Raw genomic sequence first — 22,747 nt, forward strand, 5'->3', positions numbered from 1 at the left:
CCTGGCACACAAACAACTCCTTAAAAGCAGGAGCTGTAATAATATTAAATATTGATACATCAGCTCCACGCTCTCACCACTGGGATTCCAGACTTATCAACATCGCTGCTAAGCTCTTGCTTCACTGATTTCTTCTTCAACTTATGCTATTGATTTATGCCACTGAACAGGAAAGAAGAGTGACACACCAATAGAATATGTGAGGGATGAAGGAACAGGAGAAGCAGCAACCAGCTTGAAGCCTGGACGCCCCACAATCACACACTACCCCTGAAGACAAATCCATCAGCCAGAACTGGAGCCACAAAATTCCGAATGGAGATGTCAGAGGGCTGCAAAGACAGATAATCTGAGGAGGAGCGTGAGCCCTGGGAAGCTCAGGTCTGACTGAACCATCAACATGTGCTTAAAAATACCCTAGAGGACCCAGCAATCCCACTTCTGGGAATACATTTCCAATTGAATTGAAAACACGGTATTGAAGGGATATTTGTACATATGCCATAAACACGCATGCCCATACAGCCTTACAATAGCTGAGCGGGGGAGCAAGTGTCCATCCACAGATGGATGAAGAAACAAAATGTGGGATATCCAAAGAATGGGAGTGTATTCAGCCCAAAAAAGAAAGGAAATCCTGGCCAGGAGTGGTGGCTCACACCTGTAATCCCAGCACTTTGGGAGGCTGAGGCGGGTGGATCACGAAGTCAGGAGTTCGAGACTAGCCTGACTAACAAGGTGAAACCCTGTCTCTGCTAAAAATACAAAAATTAGCCGGGCGTGGTGGTGCATGCCTATAATCCCAACTACTCAGGAGGCTGAGGCAGGAGAATCACTTGAACCCCAGAGCAGAAGGTTGCAGTGAGCTGAGATGGTGCCATTGTACTCCAGCCTGGGCAACAAAAGCGAAACTCCATCTCAAAAAAAAAAAAAAAAAAAGGAAATTCTGACACGCTACAACATGCATGCACATTATGTTAAGTGAAATAAGCCAGCCACAGTATGATGCTACTTACATGAGGTCCCTAGAGTTGTTACATTCATAGAAACAAAGGAGAATGGTGGCTGGCAGGGGCTGTGGGGAGGGGCATGGGGAGTTGTTCAGTGGGTATAGTTTCAGTTTTGCAAGATGAAAAGTGTTCTGGAGATTGGCTGCACAACAATGTGAATGTACTTAACACTACTGATGTGCACTTAAAAATGGTTAAGATGGGCTGGGTGCGGTGGGCTCACGCCTATAATCCCAGCACTCTGGGAGGCCAAGGCAGGCGGACTGCCGGAGCTCAGGAGTTCGAGACCAGCCTGGGCAACATGGTGAAACCCTAACTCTACTAAAATAAAAAAGAAATTAGCCAGGCATGGCGGCATGTGCCTGTATTCCCAGCTGCTCAGGAGGCTGAGGCAGGAGAATTGCTTGAACTCAGGAGGCGGATGTTGCAGTGAGCCGAGATCACGCCATTGCACTCCAGCCTGGGCAACAGAGCAAAGTTCTGTCTCCCAAAAAAAAAAAAAAAAAAAAAAGGCTAAGATAGTAAATTTTGTTATATATATTTTACCACAGTGAAAAAATATATATACATATATATATGTATATATACACACACATACACTAGATTATAGTTCAATAAAACCACAAGAGAAAAGAACCATAACAGAAATGAACAAACAGAGGCCAGGTGTGGTGGCTCACGCCTATAATCTCAGCACTTTGGGAGGCCGAGGCAGGTGAACCATGAGGTCAGGAGTTTGAGACCAGCCTGTCCTAGATGGTGAAACCCCATCTCTACTAAAAATACAAAAAATTAGCTGGGCGTGGTGGCAGGTGCCTGTAATCCCAGCTACTCAGGAAGTTGAGGCAGAGAATTGCTTGAACCTGGGAGGCAGAGGTTGCAGTGAGCCGAGATTGCGCCACTGTACTCCAGCCTGAGCAACAGAGTAAGACTCTGTCTCAAAAAAAAAAAAAAAAAAAAAAGAGAAATGAACAAGGAAAATACCTCCCATGGTTTCCCAAGCCTCGCGAAATTGCTCTTGTTCCTGTGCAACTCCTGAAGGTGTCAGCTGTCAAATCCTGTTCACTAAAGAACCTCTTCACTAAGGCCTGCGATTTGGGAGTCTTCAAAAGCATAGGCTTTGGGACAAGGAGCTAGTGTCTGCACTTGGAAATGTGACTTTGTGGCTTAAACTCTTCTACCTTCTTGTTTGTTTGTTTGAGACAGGGTCTCACTCTGTCGCCCAGGCTGGAGTGCAGTGGTGTGATCTCGATCTTGGCTCACCGCAGCCTCTACCTCCTGGGTTCAAGCAATTATCCTACCTCAGCCTCCCGAGTAGCTGGGACTATAGGCGCATGCCACCATGCCCACCTAATTTTTGTATTTTTAGTAGAGATGGGGTTTCTCTATGTTGGCCAGGCTGATCTCGTACTCCTGACCTCAAGTGATCTGCCCGCCCTAGCCTCCCAAAGTGCTGGGATTACAGGTGTGAGCCACTGTACCTGGCCTACACTCTAGTTTGCTTATCTGCAGGGTTGTGGTGATAACTGAATGGGACAACCCATGCTAAGGTGTAAGAAATGTGAGCCATTGTTTTTACTAGATCTTACCTGAACATCATACAGGAACTGGAATCGGCTTCTTTTACTCGCAGCCTCTCTCACAGCCCGAGCCAAGTCCACTGACCCCTTTCCACCAACCGACCAGTGATAGCAGGGGACTGCATCAAAGGCACCAGCCCGCTTTGCAAGCTCACACACCAAGTCAATCTCAGCGCGGGTGTCGGTCCTAGTGAAGAAAATGTTTGTGGTTTTGCATCTGTATCCATTTAGCGATGTTTTGAAAGAAAGACTAACCATTTATACAGAACTTCGCTCCCTAACACTGAATACATTTTAAACATCAAAAGTGGTCACATCGTGTTTAAATAAATCAGACTTAAAGAAAAGCATGGAAAAAAAATCCTCTCCAAAGTGACTCAAATATTTCAAGTTGTTAAGGGCGTTATCAAGAAAATTCCATAACATATCCCTTTGATCACTCACAGTTTGTTTCAGACAAAAATGCTGGGTAGAATTACAAAAAAAAAAAAAAAAAAAAAAAAGCCAAGGAGATAGTAACTCACTATATATAAATTTCACTTCCTTTATAACATTGTGAGAACATATTTGCTAAAATGAAACCAAACCAAATAAACAAACAGAAAGAACTGGGTATTTCTGTATACTTTTAGATGAAGCAAATACTAAATTCTAAAAAATTTTAGAAAGACCAAATACCCCAAGACACAAATATCGTTCACAGGGTGGCCTAGTGATAATGCCCACATTTAAAGGAGGAGGCCGGACTTACTTGAAGACATTCAGAGCCACCACAACGGGAACCCCAAAGAGCTGAGCAATCTGAATTTGCTTTTGGAGGTTACAGCAGCCATCTGCCACCAGCTGGATGTTCTGTAAAAAAGAAAAAAGCAAAACCCAGACCCCTGTGTATTGCCTCCCACCAAACCTGCCAAGCTAAACTGGCAGCACCTCTCTGGCAGGATTTGTGACATCTTTTTTCATTTTTTCCTCCAAGAAAGATGGCTGCAAGAATAAGGAGGTTCGTCTGCAAAAAAATTTCTAAAATGATTCTGGGTCCAATGGCGTATGTGTGGGTCTGAAGCCTGGCAGCTCATACTGCTGCGGACAGGCTGCAGGGTCTATGCAATGTGCCCATGCTCTGCAGGTTGGGGCCTGACAGGCACAAGGCCCCAGGTGGGTGAGGAGCTCTGTCCAGGTATTCCTGGCTCAGATCCCTGGCGCCACCTGTAGGAGCTACGAGGTACTGCTGCCAGTAAATCAAAGTCTATTTACAGGAAAGTGTACTCCTGTAAGTCATAAAGCCAACTGTATATAGACCTTCCATGACAAAAGAATACAGAAGTGTAAACTTCATATTTGTTTCTGACCTGGAGACCTTGAGTTCCTGCTCTGATGGCTGTCCTGGGGGTAGACAATAGTAGACAAAGCCTATATCCATCTTTTCTTGATATTTAAGAGTTAATTGAATGAATTTTATCCTTTCACCCCACCCATTTCCTCTTGGATTCTTAGAACAGCACTTTTCTTTTATTTTTTTTGAGACAGAGTCTTGCTCTGTTGTGCAGGCTGGAGTACAGTGGTGCGATCGCAGCTCACTACAACCTCTGCCTCCCAGGTTCAAGCAATTCTCGTGCTGGGACTACAGGCGTGAGCTACCATGCCCGGCTAATTTTTGTATTTTTAGTAGAGATGAGGTTTTGCCATGTTGGCCATGGGTTTTGCCTGGCTGGTCTTGAACTCCTGGCCTCATGTGATTCGGCTGCCTTGGCCTCCCCAAATGCTGAAATGACAGGTGTGAGTCGCTGCGCCAGCTGGAACAGCACTTTTCTAAGGGATCACTGAAGGATGGCTCATTCACTGAAAGCCAACGAGTCACCGGATTTGAGAGATTCTTCACATAAGTGTCTAAACAGCTCCTCTTACCTCCTCTGTATATTCTTTCTTAAGAGGAACACCAGCGGTTACCTGAAATAAGGAGAGAAAACATGAAGAATAATCCTATAAAAATGCTTACACAACTGATCTGAAAGAAAGAACAACACAATCACATTCAGTTTTTAGAATGGTACCCCTACATTTTGTGCTTTTAAAACAGTAGCTGGCGGCACTGGCTGAACCTAAACTCTTGTGGGAAGCTTTTCGAAAACACTGATCCCTGGGCTCCACCCAGACCAATGAAGCAGAAGTTCTGGGAGGGAAACCTGGCATCAGTAATGTTTAAAATCTCCCTGGATGATTCTAATTTGAGCCAATGGAACGGTATGAAACTTCTCAAACATTGGTTCAAATTAGAACATAAAACTAATGATATGTTTAATACCTGATTTATACAGAGTACATCACCATTTGAAATCATTTTACGGTAACTGCCACAAAGCTCTGTTGTCCAGGCTGGAGGGCAGTGTACGATCACAGCTCACTGCAGTCTCAAACTCCAGGGCTCAAGTGATCCTCCTGCCTCAGTCTGCCCAGTAGCTAGGAATATAGGTGTATACCACCACACCCAGATAATTTTTTATTATTTTGTAGAGACAAGGTCTCGCTATGTTCCCCAGGCTGGTCTCAAACTCTTGGGCTCAAACAGCCCTCCCACCTCGGCCTCCGAAAGTGCTGGCATTACAGGTGTGATCCACTGTGCCCAGCCTGGTGGTTAATCTTATGTGTCAACTTTGCTGGGCCAGAGGGTGCCCAGTATTTGTTCAAACATTATTTTGGGTGTTTCTGTGATGGTGTCTATGATGAAATTAACATGGAAATCAGGAGCCTTTGAGTAAGCAGGTTGCCCTACATAATGTGGCTTGGTCTGAGCTGATCAGTCAAAGGCCTTTTTGAGTATAACAAAAAGACCGGCCTCCCCTGAGTGCGGGAGAATTTACCAGCAGACTGCTGCCTCCACACCGCACTAGCACCACCGGCTCTCCGGGGTCTTCAGCTTGCCGGCCCACAGTGCAGATTTTGGACTTGCCAGCTTCTGTAATCATGTGACCCAATTCCTTAGAATAAATATCTTTCTCTCTATATACACACATCCTATTGATTCTATGTGTGAAGAACCCTGATTCATACAATGGTTAGTTTAAAGAACTAATTGTGAAAGAATCTGTGGATCCCAAAGCATAGCAGAATATTAGCTGTTGGATTGCACAGGGAATGGCCGAGTACTTTGGGGGACAGGATGTGAGTTTAAAATGACCGAGGCTAAAATGGGCAAATTCAAAGGCCACAAGGTTTTCCACTGTACAAATTATGGAAAAAAAACAAGCTGAATAAACATAAGAGGCAGTCATCGTTATTTGTGTAATGATCAAAAGGAAGTCGATCCCAGCACAGTATCTGTAGCAAAAAAGAAAAAGAAAAACAGAAAACAGAAGTAGAAATGAATAATCATGGCTCAAAAATACAGACCTATTCAATAAGAAGGAAAGACACCGAAACGAGCACTATGGAATAGAGGATTAAGAGGATGAAAGTTCATTTATCTTGCCGTTATTGAAAACACTCCCTGCATACAGACTATGCCAGACACTTGGAGCATACCAATTAATAAGACACAATCCCTAAACTCAAGGAATTGAGAATTACATAGGGAGACACAGAGCAAGGCATTCATGAAACAATATGAGGCAGAAGGTACTACCGGAGCCCAGGAGAGGGATGCTTAGCTTCACCTGCCTTTTGTTTGTTTGTTTGTTTCTTGTTGTTGTTGTTGTTGAGACAGAGTTTCATTCTTGTCACCCAGGCTGGAGTGCAATGGTGCAATCTGAGATCACTGCAGCCTCCACCTCCCGAGTTCAAGCGATTCTCTCGCCTCAGCCTCCCGAGTAGTGGGGATGATAGCTGCCCGCCACCACTGGTCTCGAACTCCTCAGGTGATCCACCTGCCTCAGCCTCCCAAAGTGCTGGGATTACAGGCGTGTGAGCCACCGCATCCAACTGGTTCCCGCCTTTTCTTATCCTCCAACCATAGCTGTGCCTACTAACCCTATTCCTTGTTACCACGATCACTGGCTGAGAACCATAACGTTAAGCAGGAGTGGAAGAGACACAAAGGATTAATGTGGCACAAAAGTGCAACCACTGAAAAACGGAGCACATATGTTAAGATGAATGAAATAGGATTGTAAAGCATGTAGAGAATTTTTACAGCACAGAGACCAGAGTCTGGAAAACTATAGGACTGGTGTTGGGAGACCCGGACTGTAGATCTGATCAGTCTCTGAAATAGATGTGAGATATCACACAAGCCACTGGGTCTCTCTGTGCCTCAGAGACTTTCTCTTTATAAAGACTGAATGAGATCAGACCATCTCTAAGCCCTTTCCATAATTTTCAGGGTGGCAGGGCAGGGAGGGAGAATTCCAAATGCATCCTACATGGGCAGAAGTAGTTTTTGAAAACAGAAGTTGTTATGCAGACTCAATGTCTAAAATCCAGGAAGGACTGTAGCAACAAGAAGTGTTTTGAGTAAAGTCAGAATTCTTTATGATTTACTACTTTTAATCTGTATTATATCATTCTTGCATTTGAAATGATGATGAGCTGGGCACGGTGGGCGAAGGCGGGCGGATCACGAGGTCAGGAGATCGAGACCATCCTGGCTAACACGGTGAAACCCCGTCTCTACTGAAAATACAAAACATTAGCCGGGTGTGGTGGTTCGTGCCTGTAGTCCCAGCTACTCAGAGGCTGAGGCAGGAGAATGGCATGAACCTGGGAGGCGGAGCTTGCAGTGAGCTGAGATCGCGCCACTGCACTCCAGCCTAGGTGACAGAGCAAGACTCCGTCTCAAAATAAATAAATAAATAAATAAAAGAAATGATGATGAAGGTTTAGGCAAAAATGAAATGAAGTGCTTAAGTGTTGGGTACTAGGGGTGGATTTGGATTTAGAACACTTCTGCCCTACATTAACATCCAGCTCTGCATGGTGGACATAGTAGATTTAGATCTGAAGTGCTCGGCACTCTGCTGGCCTGCTGACATTGCCCACATTCCCTAAGCCTACCAAACCTCAGCTTCCTTATCTGTAAAATGGTATAAAAATAATGTCCACTTCTCCCAGGACAAAGAATTGCTTTACAGCGTTTCATGATGGCAAACCCGCTTCTTGTTTTGACTATGTAATAATCACTGAATAGATGACTTTTGTCACATACACAGTACAGTATGCCAATTAAGAAATCAGATTTGTCAGTTCGTCTCATATGTGAATATTATAATGACAGAGAAATTTTATTTTGTTTTATTTCAAAATGATTTATCAGTATAAAATGTCTTACTCTACACTTTGAAATTCCTAAAAATGAAACAAACGAACAACAAACAATCAAACAAAAAAAAACAAACCCCCAAAATCTATGCACAGGTTTCCTTTATCATGTCTGTAATTGCTATATATATTAGGATAGGTAAATATCAAAAGTCTTTAAAGAAGTTAAAATCGAATTTGTGTTTTCCAAGCAAAGCTCTCTTAGAAACAATCCAGTATTATAACAGAGTTGTGAGAAGAAATCATAATAAACAGAAAGAGAAGGAATATAGTTTTAGATGAAATCTGATGAGTTGCAGCATCAGTGAACCGAAAAACTATCTGTACAAACAATGAAAAATCTCAGTCATCAAAGAACTCATTCTAATCCTCATGTTCTTCGTTCAGGGACAAGAGCCTCTAGCCGCCCATTACCATATGGTTATACAATCTTGGCCTGAGTATCAGATGTGAAGCTTAAGATTAAAAAGTGGTTGCATTATGCTCCTTTCCAAAATGTTGTTTAGGAAAGAACTGTGGGTGTTACTGTTTACTCGAACTTACTAAACTCAAAGTGCCCTATGGTGGCGTTGGAAAAAAAAAAAGAGTTTTAGATGTCCACAAAGGAGGTCTACAGGGAAAAAAAAAAGTTTTAGAAAAAAATACTCTAGAAAACTATAGTCATTAAACAGGCAGGAATTTTTCAAATGCTCAATTCTGTTTTAACAGGATGAAATTTCTTTGGTATTAGGAAGGCGGTGTGGGCACTTACAATTGGCCCGCCTCCATGCATCTTCAGAGCTCGCACCGTTGCCACCAACACAACCACGTTGGGCACCAAGCCGGAAGCTCGGCACTTGATGTTGAAGAATTTCTCCATTCCGATGTCAGCACCAAAGCCAGCTTCGGTCACTGTGGAGAAGCAAGTGGAATATGCGCTATTATTTTCTAAAAACAAAAAGTAGGTTTTGGCAAACACCACTATGATTCGAGCTCAAAGGACAGCTTACATTCCTTTTGTTTACCAACACAAAGGTGAACTGATTTTCCCCACTGTCATAGAAAGGTTCTTCATTCTCTGCCCTAAAGAGACTGCGCCCTTCTCTGCTTGACGCCACCAGGCCTGAGGGATTCCTTGTGGTGACCAGGTCAAGACTTTTCTTCCAATATCAAAGCTCACAGCGAAGCTTTTTTCTTTGGTTTTTTTTTTTTTTTTTTTTTTTTTTTTTGAGACGCAGTCTTGCTCTGTCGCCCAGGCTGGAGTACAGCACAGTGGCGTGATCTCGGTTCACTGCAACCTTCGCCTCCCGAGTGCAAGCGATTCTCCTGCCTCAGCCTCCTGAGTAGCTGGGACTACAGGTGTGTGCCACCACACCCGGCTAATTTTTTTCGTTTATTTTTAGTAGATATGGGGCTTCACCATGTTGGCCAGGCTGGTCTCAAACTCCTGACCTTTGTGATCCACCCGCTTCCCCTCCCAAAGTGCTGGCATTACAGGCGTGGAGCCAAGGTGCCCGGCCAGTGAAGCTTTTCTTCATACAGATGGGTATTTTTAACTTTGTAATCAGGTTCCAAATTGTATCAAAGGGTAATGAGAGTATGATTACAATAGAAGATCCTTTCTTACTCTTTTATTTTATTTTATTTTTTTTGAGTTGGAGTTTTGCTCTTGTCCCCTAGGCTGGAGTGCAATGGTGCGATCTCGGCTCACTGCAACCTCCGCCTCCTGGGTTCAAGTGATTCTGCTTCAGCCTCCCAAGTAGCTGGGATTACAGGAGCCCACTACCATACCTGGCTAATTTTTTTTGTATTGTTAGTAGAGACAGGTTTTCACCCTGTTGGCCAGGCTTGTCTCAAACTCCTGACCTCAGGTGATCCGCCCACCTCGGCCTCCCAAAGTGCTGGGACCGCGTCCAGCCCTTTCTTACTCTTTATATTAAGAATAATTTATTTTAGTGCCACCCAGTCATTTCTGTTAACTGACAAATTTCAAGTTAGTTGAAGAGCATAAGGATACTGATCATCAATCTGGATACAAGACAGCAGCTTTATCAGAGAAACACCAGAAAACACTCATTTCTAGTCTCCACCCCCTCAGTTGCTAGAAAAGGTCACAGCTGCCTTTCGAGAAAGCGAGGCACTGGGTCAGCAGCATCTTCTACATCACAGAGAGCTCTAGGGCCTTGCTACTCAATGTGTGGTTCATGATCAACAGCATCAGCGGTTCCTGAGAGCCTCTAAGAAATGTGGGATCCTGGGCTCCGAATAAAGTTTACAGAATCAGAATCACATTGTTACAAGATGCCCAGGGGAGATGAATGTCCATGAAAATCTGGGAAGCAAACCACTCTAGGAAGGGAATACTACTGATTTAAGAAAAAGTAAATGTTTATGAAATACATATTTACACACTGATAGTAGGACCGGTACACAGATAGGAATTGGTGGGAGAAAAATCAACTAAGATATCAGAAACATTTAACACGATCAGTTTCCTTGCTGTGCTACAAACTTTCAAAATTTACAATTATAAGTGGCATCTTATAATTCTGTAAAGTTGCTGTAGCAAGATTTACAAAATTGTTCCCCCTGTTTTGGAACATTTGGGTTGTTTCCAATATAAACAATGCTGTACTGAAAATATCTGTGCCTATGTGCTTTAATCTCTTTCAAATTATGTTCTTGGAATAAATTCCCAAGGGTAAAGTAATAGGGTCAGAGGATATAAAAATTTTTTATGACCATCGATATGCTTTTGACAAATTTTAAAAATTACATTAAAAATGTTCAATTTGGGTAAATATAGCTACAAGCCATTTATCCTTTATTATGTGTTACTTGAACAAACTATGTGGCAGAACAATTTCGAGAAATAAAAGACATTCCTTTTTATATAGTATTTGGAACAAATCTTGTGATTTTATTAGTAGTGGTCAAAATCAGAGAAAATCACTTACAGTAACAATCCTTACCTCAGTGGTACCCCCTGGTAATGCATTTGTTAACTTTAGCATGTTGGTGGTATCATGGACCCCAAAAGAGGGATAATCCAGGTGACTTTTGTCAGAAGTCATCACTGAGTGGGCTCCTGGAGGTGGAAGGCTGGACAATAAGGCCCCAGTACTGGATTACGTGGGGCTGTCCTGCAGGTTAGCACACAGACGGGACCTTGGATCCCTCCCAGCTGTGCAACCTTGGCAAGTTCCTTGTTGGAAGGATTAAGTGAGATGGCACAGGTACATTACTGAGTCACTGGGGTTTTTCTTGGTGCGTACTGAGAACTCACAAAAATAGTTCACATCATTGTAACCGAAAGGGTAATCCTCCCACTTGCTAAAAACCATATTGAATTCCTAAGCATTTGTGGGAATTCCTGCTACATCGAGGCATTTTTCTCACAGGTAGATGCTCACTCTTAGGGTCACTACCCTGAAGCCCTGCAGGGAAGCAGGAGAGAGAACATTTGTTATTCAGTTAGAGAGAGCTGGAGGACAGCACACTGGGAGGGGCAGAGTTTGCCTGGGAGGTTCGGAGAAACAGGGTGATGGAGTCAGGCTCTGAGGATCAAGTAGGATTTTTCCAAGCAGATGCAGAGTTGGGTATGGCAGGCAGAGGGCAAGAGGAGGAAGGAAAGGGAGGAAAGAAGAGAGTCACAGGTAAAGGACAGAGCCAGGGAAGGAATGGTCAAGATGACGGGAAATTATCTGTCATGACTGTAGAAGTCATTGTTTCACCAGCAAGACTGGTTCACTGGCCTGATCAGTACTGGGGAGTGGGACTGAAGTAACCCAAATGTCATGCATTTTTTTCAATGTCATGGTATTTTGAAAAACTGTTTAACGTCACCCTATAGTTGGAGGTAGATTGTTGCATACATTTTACATAATGGGGGCTGATCAAGTGATCTCTAAGTTCTTTCCAACTGGATGCATACTTATGTGTTAATCTACCCTGTTAGACTGCAAGCTCCATGATGACACGGACCATGTATTTGAACTGGATGCATACTTATGTGTTAATCTACCCTGTTAGACTGCAAGCTCCATGATGACACGGACCATGTATTTGAGACATTAAGATGGCAAGACACATAGAAGGCCCTGAAGGAAAGTCATCATCTCTCTCCAAACCAAATAAAAAGAGAGTAGCAGAAAAGCACATCTAAAAACACTTGGACACATATATATTAATGAAAAGTTTCATTTGTAACCATTGAATGCCCTTGAAAAATTGCAAGCTCAAATTCCCTTCGAAAACCTAGCTCCTCCCCACTTCAGTGCGCCTGTGTAGTCACCATGTTCTCCTGTCTTCACTGGTTCCTGCTTCCCTAAAGTGCCTTAATATGAAAGTCAAGGCCGCCCTCATGTAAAGTTCCTTCCCCTACCTTCATCTTCCTCCACACTCCCTGCCTCAGACTTCATGCCTCTGAAATATCAAGCTTCCAGCACAGCCCACAAATGCTATGTTACTTGTCGTCACCTCCAGACCTCTTTTCCCATGTGGAACATTCTTCTCTCCCCTCTCTGCCTCTTTAACCCACTGTCCAAGACTCAGCTTGGATGTGCCATTTCCTGGAAGCGTGTCCTGATGCTTTCAGGCAAACTGGACTACTCCTCCCGCCCATCCCATCCTCCCGGTCCTGTGGTGTGCTCCCTCGCAGGGCCCTCATCTGTCACCACATGCGGCATCCTAAGTACGTTGATGTGCCGTCTCCCACGTGGAGGGTGGGACCATGCCTTATTCATCTTGTAGCTCCACTTCCTTAACACAGTACCTGGCACAAGCAAGTCAATGAAAAAACAGGATGGGACTTCGGAGCCAGTAATGATGTCAAGGCCACACTCCAATGGAAATAGACACATAAAATAGAATTACATAGAAGTACAAATATGTTCTTAGTCTTCCCTATACTTCCCTTTTTTTCTTACAATACTAAAATGGTTTTACTAAAAGGCACAAATGTCATATCCGACAAAGATGTGACCATCTAAAACAGGCTAGCTAAGCTTAATTTCATATTTTTATTTATTTATTCACTTATTTTTGAAACGGAGTTTCACTCTTGTCGCCCGGGCTGGAGTGCAACGGCATGATCACGGCTCACTGCAACCTCCGCCTCCTGGGTTCAAGTGATTCTCCCACCTCAGCTTCCTAAGTAGCTGGGATCACAGGCACCTGCCATCATGCCCGGCTAATTTTTGTAGAGACGGGGTTTCACTATGTTTTATTTTTAAAAAGAGATCAATTGGAAACAAAAAAGTAGTAATAAAGAGAACTCCAGCTAGGGGATGAGAACAACAAGCAGAAGTAAAGGTTCGAGGACTCTCGCTTCCAAATGCAGGGGAAATAGACAAAGAATGGGAAGAAAATAGAAGAAAGTGCCAAATTCCTCCACTTTGAAAACTGTCCTGAAATGCTGCATGTAATCACTTTTATGTTGTTTGTATTCAAATATCAGGCTGCCAAGGAAACAGAACATGGATAAGGTATGCTGATGTGTAATCAGTAATTGTGAAAGTAAAAACTACTTTCATAAGGTGCCACCAATCACTACGAACTTGGACACGGTGGAGTGCTGTGTTTCTGTGCCTTAGGGGGCCTTGACATGAAGACCCACCTTGTAAGAAGGGGACAAACCACTCTTGGTGGAAGGTTCCATTTCCTAGGTACTTCTTGGGAACTGCCAACATATATAACCTATAGGTTAAGTTTTCTTAGTGACTTGAAATAAACAATTTATTTCCTTATCATATTTGCAGTTCTTAACGAAGCTTAAAAGAGATACAGGCCAAATAATTATTTAATGTTAAATTCAATATAGACTTGCTCTTAAGTCATGGAGCAAGCCCACATAGTAGGATTTAGCTTTGCTGAAGGCACATCATGTAGACTTCTGAAAGCTGCATATTTAATAAGGCTTGCAATAAAATGTTTGCACAAGCCGTAAGAATTATTTGTCTTGGCAATCTCTTTCCCTTTTGTTACAGCTATTCAATTACAATATGAATGAAAACAGGAAATGCTGACTAATACTCTTATTGTGCAAGCACAGAAGTTACTAGATAGTGATTCTATAGCATGGCTTGATTCAAACTTAAACCCATAATCAGCTGAGAAAGGAAGGGTCAGTGGGTATGAGTTGGGAAGGGACTGACAATTTGGATAAATACTGGAGCAACCTGCACAGGAAACAGAGCTCCGGGTTCAGATGGACAGTCAAAACCAGCTCTGGAAAGCCAGGCAGCTGCCTTTCCATGATCATCCAAGGTGCACCCAGAGTCGTATTGTAAGAACGAAGCAGAAACAATGACAATGGCAGAAATGAAAACACCAGAACAACAGAACATTCCTGGCAGGCAAACGTGGTATCCATGAAATTCTTCAGGGAAGGAGAGACGATTTCTACGTCTTAAGTTATTCTGTATGTCCCCAACTTACTGCACACATTAAAGAAAGCTGCGGTGATAATTAGGACTTGGATTTTTTTGTTCCTTTTTGAGATGGAGTCTCATTCTGTTGCCCAGGCTGGAGTGCAGTGGTGCGATCTTGGCTCACTGCAACCTCCGCCTCCCACATTCAAATGATTCTTCTGCCTCAGCCTCCCAAGTAACTGGGATTACAGGAGCATGCCACCATGGCCCACTAATTTTTGTATTTTTAGTAGAGACAGGGTTTCACCATGTTGACCAGGCTGGTCTTGAACTCCTGATCTCAAATGATCTGCCTGCCTCAGCCTCCCAAAGTGCTGGGATTACAGGTGTGAGTCCTGGCCAGGACTCAGATTTTAAAGTAATCACTAATCTCTCTCTCTGTCTCTCTCTCTTTTTTTTTTTTTTTAAAAAAAAAAAAAAAAAGCATTAACATTCTCACTTCACTAGAAGGCCCTTTAAAATATGGGTTCATAAAACCCTACAGCTACGTGGGAACTGTATGGACAACGTACTCCAACTGTCTCCTGTGCACCAGGCCAGTTCCTTTCAGGAGATAATGACACAAAGCCCAGTGTGGGCTCCCCGGTCCCTCTGATGCCCAGCCCAGAGTTCTGTCTGCTACATATGGCGTTCTGCTCAAAAACATGATTAAACACGCACATCACATAATTCAAGAACAACCTTTCTTTCTTCTCATTCAATAATTGCTGAACCCCTACGATTGTGCCTAGTGTTTACACACAATCATCTGTGTGCCAATGTCTTAATTTAGTGGAGAAACAGCCGCAGGCACATTTTTAACATGACAAAGATGGGAAAGATTAATTCATCACCCAATGAAGAAGAATGTCTTTCTGACCTTCCCCCCCGCCCACCCCGTTTTCTTTTAGTGATAGGGAGTTTCGCTCTTCTTGCCTAGGCTGGAGTGCAATGGTGCGATCCAGGCTCACGGCAACCTCTGCCCTCCAGGTTCAAGTGATTCTCTTGCCTCAGCTTCCCGAGTAGCTGGGACTACAGGCGCCCGCCACCATGCCCGGCTAATTTTTGTATTTTTAGTAGAGTCGGGGTTTCACTATGTTGGTCAGGCTGGTGTCGAACTTCTGACCTCAGGTGATCTGCCCACCTTGGCCTCCCAAAGTCTTAGGATTATAGGCGTTAGCCACGGCGCCTAGCTGACTTTTTCGTTTTTAATGTGTGTGTGTGTTTTTTTTTTGAATTGTTTGGTACTTTCAAAATTGTGTTTATTTACCTGTATCCAGGTAAATTTGAATTCAGTTCTGTGCCACATTGATTTTGGATGTTCTCATGCTTTAGTGCTTTCACGGAATCCATTTCTGCAGAATCACAAATCCTAAGTACAGTTCAGCCCTTCTCCACCGGAGGCGATTCTGCCTATTCCACTCCCCACCTGGACACTTAGCAAGGTCTGGAGGCATTTTTGATTGTTGTAAATGGCATCTAGGACAGCTGGGATTCCCCTACCACCCCCCAACAAGGAATAATCCACCCACAGTCTCTACAGCACTGAGGCACAGACAGCTTGCTGTGGCTCACGCAGGACAAAGGAGCTTGGCGCTTCCTAGATGCCTCCTCTGAGAATATTACAAACGCACTACATGCTAGGCAGAAAGATTGTGCAAGATCATTATGCTAATCGTTGTAACCCTATGCACTATAAGATCCTGGAATATAAATTATCACAGTAAAAATTCCATCCAGCGTGGTTGGGATGTGCTGAATCAACAGTGTGGTCACTACAACCCAGCACTCTCTGGAGAAGAAAAACAGTGATGAGGTGACGGCTGAACTAGCTTCACAGGGAAGAAGGGAAGGTCAATAGAAATGCTCTCAACATGGGGCAGCATGGGTGACGGCAGCTGTCTGCCTTCCCACTCAGTGTGCACATGATGGGGAAATACTATTCTAAGAGACCGAGGCACGGGGAGAGGGCCTGAAGTTAACATTTGTGAAACGTTTTCTATGTAGCCAGGCAATGTACTAGGTGTCCTGTCTCATTTCACCTTCAACATCTGTGAGGTATCTTTCTCCTCTATTTGCAGTTTATAATACTAAGGACTGGAAAATTTTATAATTTTCCCCAAGGTCACACAGCTATTAAGCGATAGAGCTTGGACTAAAACCAAGGCCCGTCTGCTAGCAACCTCTGCCAAAATCCCCACTCCATACCCCTCATCAAACCATCAACTGATCACGTAGCATTTCCCTCGCTGAGCTGCTCGGTCAGTTTTGCTTTCAGTGAAAATCTTAACCCTTGGTACTTCAAGAATACTTCAGCATTTAACAAGTAGCTCTAAATTATTTTCCTGAACTGAGAGGTGTGTCCAGGCTTTCGTTCTAACTGCAATAAGGCCCTGCTGTGATTACCAAAGTACGCAATCTAGAATGTTCTTTATGATCCTCCTTCCTTTCCACCCACCTCCCTTCCTTTACTTAAGTCAGAGAGCTTGTTGTCTGTTTCAGAGCAATTCATTTAGAGATTATAAATCACCTCCTCTGCTAGTTCTTGGTCCATGTGTCAACAGTGATGAGTTCTGGGGCAGCAGCAGGGAATATTTCTGGTTGACAAAGAAACACTTCAGAGAGAGGACGCTCCAGGGACTACTTCCACCTGGACTTGGTACCCAACCCCAGGCAGGAACAGGCCACACAGAGAACACTGGCACTGTAATCCGGCCTCCTGAGGTCCAAGTATTTTACCCCCTCCCAGCCGAGTGATCAGACCCCCAGACTTGCCTTCCTAACGTCCTCCAGCCAGGCACCAGCTCTCCCTTCGGTGGATGGGAAATGAGTGACTCCAGTGCTCTAGCCTGGGTTTTCTTTTCAAACAGTACTTTCTGATGTCAGCACATGTGCATGGAGGGAAAAGAAAAGGCAAGAACCGCTTTAGATCTGAAATTCTCATTTCTGCTTTTACACTGGGGAAAACTCTCCTTGGACTTTGAAAAAGAATTAAACTGAAGTGCTGAGATAATTTTTCCTTCAAGTTTTCTTAATTTCTACTTGAAATACCTGGATGTTGCCACCAAAATTGCAAATTAAACTTCTGCCTTGCTATGACACTAAGGGGTCCTTTATTCCATGGGTACTCAAAAGATAAAGAAATTAGAACTATCAGATTTCATAGCTACTTTACAATGGTAACAACTTTTCTCTCCATGTGTACAAAAACATATATCAAATATACAACATATTGAGTTCGCCATTACGTCTGGACACGAACTTGAATTTATGGACTGAGAGAGGTCTCACAGAAGAACTAGTCCTCGCAACTAGCTCAGCTCAAAATAGGTTGAGATACGAAATATGAGCGCACGGGGCATATCTGGCTCACTTAATCATCAAAAGAATTTCTTGTAAATAGAAAGAGAAATAAAACTGTAGCTTTCATTCAAGTAAAGGCTACACTTTGCTTCCTCACAACAAATCAAAAACAAAAATAGAAGCTTTGTGGAGCTCCTACAAGCAAGGTGTAGGATGGATGATACCTCATTCTGAAGAGCTGTGGGTGTTAATTGCCAAACAGTGCTAAAAGAAATAGAAAGTAGAATCTTCAGGCTGCCCTTTTCTGCCCTATATAAACATGTGTATTCAACGGCAGGCTGTCTGCAGATAAACTCCAAAAAAGTCACAGAAACACATGAATTCCGAACTTGAATTAAAGGGGAGAAAGTGAGGACCATAATGACTTTTTCAGCAACTATCAGCAGACAACACCAGGATAAATCATTCAATTAGCTATAAGAGAAGTTCGGCATTATTCCTGCAGCTTCAAAATAGAACTTTGTTTAGAATATATTAATTTTGAGGATCCAACTCATCTTAAGTCTATGAAATTTCACTAAATGCTAAATCCTTTCTGCTCTTTAGGATTTGTCTATTTAACATATAACCCTGTTTAGTTTTATTAAATATCTTAGAGTCAAATTTACAGGAAGTATATAGAACTAACTAGACACGTACAGGAGACCTAAAGGAAAAAGAAACCGGTACAAATCTCAATTTTTTTTTTTTTTTTGAGACAGAGTCTCTCTGTTGCCCAGGCTGGAGTGCAGCGGCACGATCTTGGCTCACTGCAACCTCCACCTCCCTGGTTCCAGCAATTCTACTGCCTCAGTCACCCGAATAGCTGATACTACATGTGTACTCCACCACGCCCAGCTAATTTTTGTATTTTTAGTAGAGACGGGGTTTCACCACGTTGGCCAGGATGGTCTCAATCTCTTGACCTTGTGATCCACCTGCATCGGCCTCCCAAAGTTCTGGGATTACCAGTGTGAGCCACCACACCCAACCCAAACCTCAATATTAATATTAGCACGTGCCCTTCTTCCTTTCCACCTCTTTGTTGATGGCCAAGTTCATACACATTAGGGGAAGATTGGAGGTGGTGCACAGAGCATGAGGAAGTTACTGGAGACGTATTTGGGAAAAGCAACAGAGAAAGCAAGCAGTGTAAAGAGGAGACAGGTACACATGAACATATTTTTGGTTGCAGTAAAAACTTTGAAAGTACCAAAACCACTTCGATGTGCTTTTGTGTCAGAACTCAGAATTTCCTTCCTCCAGAGCGTTAGTTACAGACACTGGTTTACATTATTTGGAACCATCATGAGTCACCATGTTTTGTAAGATGATTTTGACCAAAGTGAAATTTAATTTCTGAAAAGAAATGTTTCGATATTATAAATGATACACGTTTAAAATTATAATATATGATTATACATGTAATAAATTATATAGGGTTATTTTTAGGTCCTTTATAAAAATTCAACAGAATTAAATTCATAACTCCATTATCCAAATAGTTCCCATGTTCTTGTAGGGAACAAGAACAGTTTTTACAGTGTCATGACTATGACCAGAGCGTTAAGCCTTCTGCTCTTGGCCAACAGTGGTGTTCCCCAATCCTGGCTAGAGGCCGGGGATTTTGGATGATTGCATGGGGGAAGAGCTCTATTCTTGCAACTCCTGAGAACTGGACACCAGGAAATTAACTCAAAACAAATGAATTCTGACAGGCTTGGCCACTAACATGATTTAGCCCAAAATAATGGAAAGATGACACAGAACACTTTTTACCGAGCAGTTATGAAAACAAACCCAAAAGGGAAAGAAGTACAGAACTATGCAAAATGGTTGCAAAATGCAAAATGGAAAATGCAGTTATGCAAAATGGTTGGCACCAGACTGAAGTGATTTTTGGCTTTTAAATTTTTTCAGATTTTGTAATATTTGCATACACATAATGAGATATCTTGGGTTGGGACCCCAGTCTAAACATGAAATTCATTTATATTTCATATACCCCTTATAGACATAGCCTATACTACATACATACACACACACACACACGTATTTTAAGACAGGGTCTCCCTCTGTCTGCCCAGGCTGCAGTGAGTGGTGTGATCTTGGCTCACTGCAACCTCTGCCACCCAGTTCAAGTGATTCTCCCACCTCAGCCTCCCAAGTAGCTGGGACTACAGGTGTGTGCCACCATGCCCAGCTAATTTTGTTTTGCTTTTTATTTTTATTTTTTGTATTTTTAGAGGAGACAGGGTTTCACCATGTTGCCTAGGCTGGTCTTGAACTCCTGAGCAAGTGATCCACCTGCCCTGGCCTCCCAGAATGCTGGGGTAACAGGTGTGAGCCACTGTGCCTGGCCCTGAACATTAGTTTTAGTAATTTTGTGCATATATGAAAGATTTAACTGCATGTTGATGGCAACCCATCACATGAGATCAGGTGTGGAATTTTCCACTTGTGGCATCATGTTGTCACTCAAAAAACTTTGGATTTTTGAGCACTTCTTTGGAATTTGGATTTTTGGATTAGGGATGCTTTTACCTGTGTAAACAATAAAAGGTAAAAACATTTTGTTTTAAAACTTCCTAGGAAAGAACAGTTTCAAAAACCATGCAGTAACTTTTTTTTTTGGTACCATTAGTGTAACTTGGCAAGAGAAACTATGATTACTGAATCCACAAACAAAGTAAATATGCCAGCATTCCTGGCAGGACAACTGAGATTACAGAATAAATTAAGACAGACAGAAGGAAAATATCTTAAACTTTACAATTATAAGATCGTACAATGTAGTAACTCAATACAAGCATGCCGATCATGGACTTTTGAACCAAGATAGAGTCCTAGTAGTTGTCGTTATGTAAATTTACAGTTTCAACCAACATTAAAAAGAGGAAATAAAATAGGATAGAAAATATTAGACTACATCATATATAGTAAGTAGTATTGTTTCACAAGATTTTGATTCCGTTTTTGCACACACACGATGCCATGTAAAACGTAATTGCTGCTGTGGATTTCAGTAAAACATTCAAGAGTCACAGGCACAGAGTCTACTTCTGGCGATTTCTTATTTAAGAAAGGAAGAGACGGACCTGCCAGCTTTGTGGTCATGCCTAGACCTACCAGTTTCTCACAAGCAGATCGATTTAATGATTACTCAGGCCTGGCCTGAAAAATCTGCTCAGTTTTGGTACACACAGCAGAGGCAGCTCCCATGAAACAATGTTGCTGGTGTTATTAGTCAATGTGTGTATTTTTTTTTTGCTTTGTTTTGTTTTTTTGAGACAGGCTGGAGGGCCGTGGTATAATCATAGCTCACTTCAGCCTTGATCTCCAGGGCTCAGGTGATCCTCCCACCCCAGCCTTCTGAGCAGCTGGGACCACAGAAGCACACCACCACACCCAGCGAATGTTTGTATTTTTTTGTAGACATGGGGTTTTGCCATGTTGCCCAGGCTGGTCTTGAACTCCTGGGCTCAAGGCATCCGCCTGCCTTGGCCTCCCAAAGTGCTGAGACTACAGGTGTGAGACACCGTGCCCAGCCTCAGTGTATTTACATTTAGGATCACAAAACACAATCATAGCCCAAAGATGAAGAAAAACATCTTTACTGTTACTCGTACTGATCCTGTGACCCATTGTCACTGACTTGGAGCCGGAGAGCAAAAATGTAGCACGAAAACAAACGAAGTAAAAAGAATCTTCAGTCAAGCTCTGTTCAGTTTGAACGTTACTTTGTAGAATATTGGGAAGTTGTTTTTTAGAGAGACCTACACCCTTGTCCAGGGCACAGCACAGTACCAGCAGTGCACTCATCAGCTCAGGCACTCAGCCTGTGGTCCTCACTGCCCTAGAGGAAACACAGGTCTTGGTCCTCAGTATGGATAAAGGAAATGAACCCTCGGGACTGCCCGGGACATAATGCTGAAAAGCTGGGACAGCGCCCAGGAGAACATGTCAGATCAGTGACAGCGGTAAGAGTCAGGTGATTACGTGATAGGTTAAGGGCCCCTTTGGACTCATCTCAGCCCCTGAGGTAGTGAGTCTGGGATTCGGTCATTGTTCTACCCTCTCAGTGGCCCCTGGGGGCACAGGTGGCTCTTTTCCCAGCTTTCTCCACCGCACCTAGAAAGCAGGTGAATTCAAGGCAGAGATCCGTTATCTCAGGATCATCCAGAGATAAACGGAGGGCCTCTGTCATCAGAGGAACCTGCTTCTGCATGCCGACTTTCAGGGGTCTGCAGGCAAACCTCTATCTTGGAATGTGAGAGCCCAGTTCCCCAGCTTAGGTCTCCAACCCAGCCAGAGAAATGTTTTGCCTTGTGAGGAGGTCATCTTGAGGCTGAGGGTAACTTGGCCCAGCCGGCTGCTCAGGCCTGGGGCCGTAGGCTCAGCAGGAACCAGGACTGAACTGCAGAGTTTGAGAAGAGTCCACAAATGTAATACATGGGGAGAACAAGGGAGTGGATTTGTGTAGAAGACATAGATCAAGGAGGAAATTAACACTGAAGGCTAAACAGGGGGGTTTTCTGCTGCTGGAATGGTGACAAGCACCAGGTGTGATGGCTCACACCTGTAATACCAGCACTTTGGGAGGTCAGGGCGGCAAGATAACTTGAGCCCAGGAGACCAGTCTGAGCAAGATAGTGAGACCTCACCTCTGCAAAAAAAAAAAAAAAAAAAAAAAAAAAAAGAAAAGAAAAGAAAAAAGAAAGATGACCTGGGTGAGCAGATAGTTGATCAAGTCAAGGTTTCCAAACGCAACCCATAACACCTGCTATTTCCTACCCCACTGGTGTAGTGGTCCATTTTGCGGCACGGAGACAAGAACAGTCCACACTATCTTCCTTTTCCTGGGTCCTTCTGGTGTGCCCAAGAAGGCACCCTGCTGCCTGTTCAGCGGTACTGGATGGTAAAAGCATTAACAGAAGCAATGAGGACATCCTGAGGAGGCTGGCAATTCATATTTACATTTGATAAAACCTCAAACTACAGATAATAGCCTTGAAAAGGAGGGATGAGTATTTTTTGTTTTGGCTTATTTCCAAAATAACTTCTGTTTATCAAATTAATATATTATTAGAAATATGTTGGCTGGGCACCGTGGCTCATGCCTGTAATCCCAGCACTTTGGGAGGCCAAGGCGGGTGGATCACAAGGTCAGGAGTTC

General features: G+C 43.2%; 1 protein-coding gene across 7 annotated transcripts in view; it reads right to left on the bottom strand.

Moving 5' to 3' along the window:
* MTHFD1L (methylenetetrahydrofolate dehydrogenase (NADP+ dependent) 1 like) overlaps nucleotides 1–22,747 on the bottom strand; it is a 233,869-nt gene that overhangs the window by 81,627 nt on the left and 129,495 nt on the right. For 6 of the 7 annotated variants that reach the window (XM_038001118.2, XM_038001115.2, XM_073022353.1 and 3 more), the window contains 4 exons: nucleotides 8,592–8,731; nucleotides 4,496–4,537; nucleotides 3,342–3,442; nucleotides 2,600–2,777 (listed from right to left, as the gene is read on the bottom strand). In XM_038001118.2, the coding sequence (XP_037857046.2) occupies nucleotides 2,600–2,777; nucleotides 3,342–3,442; nucleotides 4,496–4,537; nucleotides 8,592–8,731 (461 nt within the window). Of the gene's footprint in view, nucleotides 1–2,599; nucleotides 2,778–3,341; nucleotides 3,443–4,495; nucleotides 4,538–8,591; nucleotides 8,732–17,019; nucleotides 17,106–22,747 lie in introns of those variants that run through there. The other variant, XM_038001119.2, reaches the window with a different exon arrangement.

The sequence above is a fragment of the Chlorocebus sabaeus genome, chromosome 13 (assembly GCF_047675955.1).
Source record: "Chlorocebus sabaeus isolate Y175 chromosome 13, mChlSab1.0.hap1, whole genome shotgun sequence".
Taxonomy (NCBI): Eukaryota; Metazoa; Chordata; class Mammalia; order Primates; family Cercopithecidae; genus Chlorocebus; species Chlorocebus sabaeus.